This window comes from Thunnus albacares, chromosome 11 (assembly GCF_914725855.1).
Source record: "Thunnus albacares chromosome 11, fThuAlb1.1, whole genome shotgun sequence".
NCBI lineage: Eukaryota > Metazoa > Chordata > Actinopteri > Scombriformes > Scombridae > Thunnus > Thunnus albacares.
In genome coordinates this window covers 716,199-725,698 of record NC_058116.1, presented here as the reverse complement: position 1 = coordinate 725,698, position 9,500 = coordinate 716,199, and the positions used below count along the sequence as shown (strand labels likewise).

The 9,500-nt window shown below is 41.2% G+C and overlaps 1 protein-coding gene across 4 annotated transcripts; it reads right to left on the bottom strand.

Annotated features, from left to right (window-relative positions):
* Positions 1 to 1,370: 1,370 nt before the first annotated feature.
* On the bottom strand, positions 1,371 to 9,293 carry mmadhcb (metabolism of cobalamin associated Db). Of its 4 annotated transcripts, none has more exons than XM_044366332.1 (9): positions 9,046 to 9,284; positions 8,770 to 8,797; positions 8,571 to 8,620; positions 8,079 to 8,223; positions 7,548 to 7,765; positions 5,152 to 5,260; positions 3,355 to 3,485; positions 2,876 to 2,962; positions 1,371 to 1,699 (listed from the first exon to the last, which is right to left on the bottom strand). In XM_044366332.1, the coding sequence occupies exons 3-9, from the start codon at positions 8,577 to 8,579 to the stop codon at positions 1,505 to 1,507; spliced, it is 894 nt and encodes a 297-aa protein (XP_044222267.1). In that variant the 5' UTR covers positions 8,580 to 8,620; positions 8,770 to 8,797; positions 9,046 to 9,284; the 3' UTR covers positions 1,371 to 1,504. The 4 variants fall into 4 exon arrangements, with proteins under 4 accessions (XP_044222267.1, XP_044222264.1, XP_044222268.1 ...); XM_044366329.1 differs by having other exon boundaries at positions 9,210 to 9,248; XM_044366333.1 differs by lacking the exon at positions 8,770 to 8,797 and having other exon boundaries at positions 9,210 to 9,293.
* Positions 9,294 to 9,500: the final 207 nt, after the last annotated feature.

Genomic DNA, 9,500 nt, shown 5'->3' with positions numbered 1-9,500 from the left:
AAGACAGACTGTTATGCACCAGATCAAGCTCACAAAAGACACCCCAGATTACAAAATACTATCACATCACCACAACTCAGTAAGTCTGAGACATACAAGAACAACTTGGTGGTGGTGTAAGTGCATGCTATGTTACAACTGGGCTGAAGGCATGTTAAAAATTTCTTTGGGCCCTTCCCCTGAATAAAAGCTATTGTGAAGCCCCTTTTCTAAGAGTATACTGACAGTAGTAGCCAATCGTGTGTGACTACAAGTTAGTCAGAATAGGTTTGTATGATGCATACATTATTTGTATATTGTTTGTTAGTTCCACTTTGTGTGTAAATAATCAATTCTTGGCAATTATGTGCCTAACATTAAGTTTCCCCCTTTGGTTGCACTTTAAGGTTGTTCAAATGATCCCATCCACTCTGGCAGCACTTTGAGTATCATTTTGGTATTGCTCTTCACTGAATCTATATGATGTTTACACTGTTTTATGGCTTCAACCTTACATCCAACAAATATTCTACACGAACATGTTTCAAAGCATCAGCATGAGTTTGAAACAACGCCTGTGGCCACTGGTTCTTTTCCATGTGGTTGTCTTTACTGTAGTTACTGCATCTGTCCAGTAGAAGGTCTTTGACCACAGACTTGTCCTCTTGGTTCTGCAGCATTAGTTTCAGTGAGTGTCTCATCACACTCCAAACTCAACTCAACTATCATGCCAAACATTTCATTTTCTATGAAGAGGTGGCAATAAGAACAGCTAGAAATGCTCTGACTGAAATCTAGAGTAGGTTTGTATTGGATGCAGTAGATCACATGGTTGATCCTGTTCATACTAGATATTAAGAATCCACAGTACAGACCACCCTCCTCTTCTCCCTATGTAAACATTAAAACACTATTAACTGGATGATTCATCTACTGATTTTCTCAATCAATCATTTGGTCTATAAAATGTCTGATAATGCTCAAAAATGTCTTCAAATTGCTTGCCTAGTCTGACCAATAACTCAAAGATGTTCATTTTACCATCATTAAGACAAAGGAAAAGCAGCAAATTCTCACAACTGAGAGGCTATACATTTATTATGTTAGACATCATCATGAATGATTAAATTATCAAAAGAAGTTGCTGATTAACTTTCTATCTACCAAATAATCAGCTCTATTAAAGGCTATTGTTTGTCATCACTTCAACTCTTCTGCTTTATCCATTTTAAGCAGGTAGGTACAATATTATTTCAGTCCTCCTCTGCTTACTATTACTTCTAGTACTCGTATTTCACTATTACATTTTCAGGATGCAGTCACTGTTCCCTCTGTGATATTTAGAAAAAACTGTGATGGGACAGTTCAGACAACACAGTCAGAAACACCAGTTTAATCAAGAAACACTTTATTGTGACAACAGCAGCCTTTCAGCCTGTGAGATTTGAATCTATAAATATAAATCAGTCCATATCATTTTTACATAGCTTTAATGGTGACCTGCGTGGTGTCCCTGAGGCTGTGTTCAGCTGCCCTGCAGCTTCTTCATGATAAGGCTGCTGGGTGGTGCGTTGGTGAATATTGTCCCCACAAAAATATGTGTCCCCCACAGAGGGTGTTGGATCACTCTGCAACAGCCAAGGTCCTCAATCTGAAAGCCCAGGTGACGGTACCTGTCATCTGTCTCAAACAGCGTGTTGTTGGTGTATGAACCAAAGAACTGGGGAGGAACACAAGACACTTATGGTACAGTTATCTGATCACATCCATCTCCACTGAAACAGCAGTGACTGTAAATACAACTTAAGTTTCGTAACTCTCTCCAATAAAACTTCTGAGTGTAACCTATTAGCAGATGCAGAACACAATTTCAATAAAGAAATAAGGCCTGCATGTCTGTGCTAGAAGACAGCAAACCCATCACTTTTAGATTTTAGGGCTGTTTACACATTATCAGCAGCAGTATACTTGTGCCAGCTGAAGTCCTACAGAGAGAGCAGACGCTCAACCTTCACGTGGCTTTCTTGAGTGCTGCACATTGCTGGAATTTTGTAACTCAACTGTCCCGCTCCAAGCTATGATTCTTTATCTTAAATTGCATTCACTGCTTTCTTTCCAGGTGTGTCCCATCAGATTACAGCTCACACAGAAACCTTCAACACAGAGAAGGTTTGTACTGGCTTTTCTTCAGCGTGAAATGAACAGTTCTTATAAACACTTATGTATCAGCATTGGGCTGGGTTCCTATCCATTCCATTTCAGTCTCCCTCTGTTGTTACAGTGCTCAACAGCTTCCCAATTTAAAATCAGCAACTATTTTATTAAAGAAGAATATTCTGCTCAACTCAGAATATTATCAAAATCAGTATACAGTACATACCATGTCCAATGTCCATTCACAGCACCTGGAGCTAATTTGCATCTGTTCATGTTTTTCCTGGGACCACAGACTGCAGCTTGTCCCGTCATCAACATGCAATTTGTTGCACAGTTGAGTTGGGAGACAGTTAGGGAACTCCAAATAAATCAGGGGGTGGATTTTTAACAAAGATTTTTCATAATTTTGCAAATACAGGCTGATAAAACAAGTATCTGTCATGTCATGGCAGCATGACATCAGCACATGGTCATATTTTCATCAAATTTGTGAAAAATCAGCAAAAGAAAATGTAAATTAATTCCTGTTTCCATCCACTACTGTTTTACAATCATTAGGGGGATGGGTCTTCAAGAAAAACAGTCGGTGTGCTAATTCTCCAGTCAGTCTCCTTATGGCTCCTCATAGATCTGGTGTATTCATCTCTTCAGTGGACGCTTGAGTGACATTAAAAAATGTTTTGCACAAATTGAAAATGTGCATACCAGCAGGATGGAAATGCACTTAGTGGAATCTTACCGCCAGGCCTGAGGAGGGGTCGATGAAGTCAGCCCAGAATCCTTCTCTCTGCAGGGCGTAGCAGATCTCCTTAGCTCCGTCAACAAACTGCACAACAGAGAACCAACTTAGTCTCGCTTGAGTGACGTCAATGATTAGTGATTTGTTGTCTTCAGCGATCAATGTGTGAGATATGTTCATAATATGCTTACTGATCATATATTTATCTAATTGATTTTTATCCCCAAAACTCCAAAGACACCGAGTATGGCTTTGTCAAATTCTTCATCCGATGCACATATGATAATGAGAATATGTAATGTTTTCTCCACATTCATTTTATGGACAAATTAAGTTTATATTCAGGCTACGACACACCAGGGTGATCATTTGGAGCAAAATACAAAGTCTGGTTAGCGCAAAAGACCCACAAAGCCATCCATAAATGAACCTGACATAAACACTTGCATGAGCAACACAGACTCCAGACATCAGCTCACCTTGTCAAGCATCTGCTCCCTCTCCTGTTCCACCTCAGCACACCATGCCGTCATATTGTTGTGGGTCTTTTGGGTCACTGTGACCACCATCATACCAGAGGATGGAGCCTCAGGAAACATGGACTGGAAATCTGTTCATCACATTATCAGCAGACATTATAAGAGCTAGACTTTGTTCATTTTGCTCTTGCTCTGGTGAACAGAAAGATAATTACATCACATTTAAATTACAGACACTGCACCAGAAAAACAGTAACACTTTGACAAATTAAACTGATGAAAAAAAACACTTTGTCTTAAAGGGAAGATTTGGGATTTTTCAATCTCAACCATATTTTCCCATCATTTTAGGTCTAAGTGACTAATGGGGACAACAATGAAATTGGTCCAGTAGTGAGTGAGAGCCCTTCAGCCAGCAGCCGTGAAATAGGCTGCATTGTAATCCTTGAGGGCAACTGCACACTGTCAATGTCCGTCCACTAAAAGTGCTTGTTTTTGCCACTGACAGGCTCAGATTGTTATTATAAAGTGTCTGACCATGAATGTAACATTAAATAAAAAGGAACTAGCTGCCTGTAGCAGCATTATGGCTAACTGCAAAGGGATATATATCCGGGGCAGCCTGCACGTTGGTTTGTTTACGTCTGAGGCTGTGGATAGCTTAACATCTGTTCATGCTAGAGAAGTAACATTAATCACAGTTACATGTTGAAATCACATTTTTCATAACCTGGAGCTGAACGAAAAAAAACAACAAGTGACTAAATGACATATTATCCCGTGGAAACGAAAGAGGAATGGAGGCAGAAAGGCAACAGGACTGTCAGGAAAGTCAACATACAGTAACGGTTACCTCAAAGAAGCTGCTGGTGTTCCTGCAGTCACTGCTCTCCTGACGAGTGAAGAGGAAAACCCTTTTCTGCAGAGTCAGACCTGTTGCTGCCACACTCAGAAAATCTACAAGTGTCCACAGAGTCATCCCAGCTGTGTAACTAGTACACATGGATTTACAGTGTTTATCGACATTGTTGTCCTGGAGACTGTTTCAACTCCACAAACTCAACTGGATGAAAAGACCAAGGCCGGCTGGACCAAACGTTCAGCTCCACACGGTAAAAAAAAAAAAGTGATTTCAAAACATAACAGTGTGACTAACCTTACTTTTCTAGCATGAACAGATGCTGAGCTATCCACAGCCTCAGACGTAAACAAACCAATGTGCAGGCTACCCCAGATATAGTTCCCTTTGCAGTTAGCTATAATGCTGCTTCAGATGGATAGTCCATGGGATAATCCATCATTGCACTCAGTTTTTCAGTTTCCTTACACTCTAACCTCAGAGAAAGTCAGCCTCAATACATGTAAATAAACCGGCGTGCGCAGATTAATATGCACAGCGAGGTTCGTTTAGCCAGCAGGCTGCCCTGGATGTGGATCCCTTTGCAGTTAGCCATAATGCTGCTACAGGCGGCTAGTTCCTGTGTTTAACATTACTTTTGTCTTCAGACACTTATAATAACAATCTGAGCCTGTCAGTGTCAAAAACAAACACTTTTAGTGGACGTACATTGGCGGTGCACAATTGCCCCATATGATTACACTGCAGTCCATTTTGTGGCTTCCGATTGAAGCACTCTTGCTCAATACTGGACCAGTTTCAAAAATGATTGTTCCCATTAATCACTTAGATCTAAAATGATGGGAAAATAGGGTCCAGGTTGAAAAAGTTTCCCTTTAGGTCTAAATGAAGAAAATGAACATGATAATTGTGTGCTGAGTGGAGTACTGTTGCTGCACCTTTCTTTAGTAGTTCAGGGCAGGACTGTATGGCACACTCCACACTGGAGGTATCAAAGTACTGTTCAGCTCTGTTGACATTCTGAGACAAGGCTGGGTCATCTTTTTCCTGAAACACACATACACACAACAAGCACACACACCAAACAGTTGTGAGAAAAGCATATAGCCAGCTATTCAGAAAAGCACTCCAGTTAGCAGATACTGCTGTAATATTCCTCTATGCTCTTTCCCATTAGATATTTTGTTTCACTTACGTTGGCAGCATACTTCAGACAAATCTAATTAAATGAGTCAGTAAAGGCAAAAGGCTTGCAAGCTGACCACTCTGTCTGACACTCAGCTCTCAGCCTGCATTAACCAAGCAGCCTCAGATGGCTAAACTGGACATCTGCCAAACAACAACTCTGTGGAAGTTTCACAACTTTATGCTTCAGTGTTCACGAACACAACTGTCACAGTGAGCAGATCAAGGCACACTGTGGCCCAATCCCAATGTCCCCCCTAAACCCTGAACCCCTAATGGACTTCATTGACATCACCTGGTAAGTGATTGAGTGCAAGAGGCTGCAAGGGCTCAGAATGGTTTTAATAGGAGTGGGATAGCACTTTGCGATTTATCATGTTACTTTGATGATACCAAAACAAGTTATGTAATGTGGGTTTGGGACTTTTTATTCAATATTTTATTGTCATATCAACATAACTGATTGGAATTGATCTTAGTGAGATCACTTTAACAAAAATAGAAAAAGACAAACACAGTAAAACCATTCACTCATAAAGCACATAATACATTAAACAAAGTATAAACCAGATAGGTTAATATCCAACACATAAAAGTATCATGTGCACAACAGTCAAGTAAGGGACCGACTTCAGGCAAAGTCTGCAGAGATGCAGACTTACAGAAAGTGTGCATAAAGGGCCCGAAATGTCTGCTGGAGAGCCCTCATGCACTTGACGATTTGACAGTGGGACAGCCCTAAGTAGTGAGTCCATGAGTGTGGACACTGGAATTGGGCCTGTGACTTTTTTTCCCTTACAAGCCGTCACCAAACCAAAGACTGTAAAAAATATGGACAATCACCATGACGTCACCCAGTGGTTTGTAAACTGACGTTTTGAACCTCAAGTTTAGCGTTTGATCATCGCCATTTTGGATTTGACCGCCACCATGTTTGATTTTTGGAGCCAGAAGTGAGCATATTTGGACAAGAGGGTTGAGTTGACCATAGCGCTAGCTACTAGCTTGGTTAGCATGGTGCATTTACAATCTATGGTTAACAGTGATAATGCTAATGGTAATTTCTGCTAGTGAAAAACAGGCCTAAAACCATTAAAGCAAAATGTACTCGCTGTAAAAACTCCTTAAAGGGTCTTTTATCACAACCAGACACTGAACAAGACTTTTTTAGGTGACAAAAATGTTACAATTAACTTTCATGAACTGAAAACACACTGAAGTAGCAGCAGCTACGCCGATACTCTGCGATTACTCCATGGCTATGTTACGTAATCAATGTTGTCACCGTGGTAGCGACTTGTCAATCACAACTTAGCCACACCCTAAAGCATACGCTGCTTTATTGTCCATTTTACTCTAAATGGGACCATAATTTGCAAAATGAACATCATGCTGTATTGAAGAAGACTTGAAACTAGCGATTGAGACCATTAACTCATTAGGAAAGTGTTTACCGAAGTAAAGTAGGGTCATTTTCTCATAGACTTCCATACAATCACACTTCTTTTTGCAGCCAGTGGAGTCGCCCCTGCTGGCCATTAGAGAGAATGCTGGTTTAAAGCACTTCCGCATTGGCTTCACTTTTCAGGCTTGGAGCTACCCACCTACACCAAACACACCTGCACCCCAACCTTATTAAAGAGTAAGAGACTGCACCTAGTGGCGGAACCGCATACTGCAGCAAATCTACGGAACATTTTCTAACAGTTACACTACACATCCCTCATCTTCTGCATTAGTGGTTAATGTATTTTTAATCGGTTAATTATTAACGGCAAAGCTGCAGAAAGATCAATTTCCATTTCCATTCCATAACATGTTCCAACAGAAGTGAGCACATCACACCAATCCTTGCTGCCCTTCACCGTCTTTGCCTGTGAGTTTTATTGTTGATTTTAAGATTTTACTGCTCATGTTTAAAGCTTTGCATGATCAGGGTCCCACCTATATCTGTCACATATTCACTCCATGTAAGCCTGATCGCTGCTTGAGATCCTCTAGCAGGGCCCAATTAATGGGTCCTAAAACTCGCCTTGTCACGACAACTGTCTGGTCCCTGCAGCTGTGGAACTGCCTGCCTGAGACCCCCCCTTAACCTGAGGCAGTTTTCCTGTCTTCAGTTACAGTAGTAATGTTAGTATACACTTACAAAGAACTCTGTGATGAACTGGGCCAGTATGAACTCATGCCTCTCACTACTGGACGGGGCAGACAACACGTCAGGGATTGTCTTTTGTGCTGGGCTCTTCTTCTGCTCCGCTACTCCTTCCAGGTGGGAGTCAAAGCCCACATTACCAGGCAGCTGGAAGCGCTGGTCCTGGGGCCCAAATGGCCCCATACTCTCGTCAGGCCACACTGTCCGAAGTCCTTAACCAGGGAGGTAATGTTAGGAAAAGCACAAGACACAGGGAAATGCAAGTTTCATTTTTATGCATCATGTACACTCACCACCCAAACAAAATGTATTTTCTTACAAATCAACATATCAGAGGATAAGACTGCACAGATACTAAACCCTCCTGTTGCCTTTGATACACATTTCCCACCTTTGGGTTCCTGCTCAAAATTGACTAGCTTTATGTCTATGTAGCATACCAATACACATATTCTGGCCCAGGCTTCTCATTTTCAGCCCTAGCTAATTAATCAAAAATGTGAATGACAAGAATGAATGACATACCCATATCAGAGGGAGTGATGGCTACATGAGGCTCATCAGAGCCGGAGGATCCAGCAGCAGAGAAGGCTCTGGCTCCAGCCACACGACGCACCAACACATGAAGCCCAGGGAGGTAACTTACCAGCCTGGCTCTACTGCACAGCATCTGAACACAAATACATTAATGTTAGCCTCTCACATGCACACAACCAAGTTGTACAAAACAGGTTAATTTCAGGCAAAATTAATATAGACACCTGTCCCAGCAGGCCCATTAAATGTGAGGTGATTCGCAGCACCAGCACACATAATCTACTGCGTACTTTTGTGGAAATGGGACACACTCTCACCACCCAAACATGAAGTTAACTATAAATTATTTCTACTCACCCCATGCATACACTCACACCGTTATGTCGACGTCATAGCATCTCTCATACACGACTTCACACACACATTTGTTAATAAAGACATTTAGAGAGAGAAAAGTGACTGCACACACACTTGACTTACAGTGGCCATCCTGGTGTGCCTCTGTGTTCTTGCAGTGTCCAGTTGTATTTCTGTAAGAGCAAATTATCATTTCCAAACACCTGTATTCTGATACAATCACTGTTAGAACCTCAAACTAAATAACTAATGAAACAATCACCAATGTTTTAGCCCACAGTGACCTTACATTACTCTTGTTGAGATTTTATTAGATAATTACCTGATAGGCGAATCGGAGTTTGCAGATTCTGAGACGTAATTTAGCGTTAAGGCTGATTAGGAATTCCTGGTTTGTTACAAATATGTATCTAGAATGCTGTTACCTAAACATGTGCGTCCGTAGTAATTGCATACAGTCGCCTGTCAATGTTTGGTCAATACATTAGCTTCAAAAAATTTGGACGGGTCACATATTTCAGTGAAACACTGGGAAAGTTTTAACAAGTTACCTTATGTAAGCTAGTAGGCTAGGACATGAGCAAGTACATGGACTTACCTACTAATAGTGAAGTTCGAACTGACACACTGTGCTAATCTACGTCCATTTGCAGTGTTAGCCAGACCATCAAAAGACTTCAGACAAGTCTTCAATGCGACAGCGTTCCGTGCTATTTCTGTAACTTGTTTATAAAGACCGAGCGCATTCGAAGCTATATTTACCACGATATTAGCTGCTGAAGTCATCCATTCACCTTGAAGTTGCGCGTGCGCTGTTTTGATTGAGACTAGACCTTTTCTGTGTTCAATGCGAACAATTTAAATGGCAATAACTTAAATACGCCTTATCGCCCCCTGCTGGTCTGGAGTGTGGAGTCGACGTTTATGGTTACTCTGGCTGGTCGTCTCTTACGCCTCTAATATAATCTAGATTCCCAGTTTTACTTCCACTCATGTTTTCTTTCACATACCCATTAAAAACTGAAAATACATGCAAAGAGTTTGTCATTGAAA

Excerpts from the sequence above, each read along its gene's own strand:
- mmadhcb (XM_044366329.1), bottom strand. The coding sequence starts at position 9,233 with ATGACTTCAGCAGCTAATATCGTG. Across the intron at positions 3,486-5,151 it reads CCCTGAACTACTAAAGAAAG|ATTTCCAGTCCATGTTTCCT; the intron begins GTGCAGCAACAG and ends TGTGATGAACAG. Across the intron at positions 2,963-3,354 it reads GGGAGCAGATGCTTGACAAG|TTTGTTGACGGAGCTAAGGA; the intron begins GTGAGCTGATGT and ends TCTGTTGTGCAG.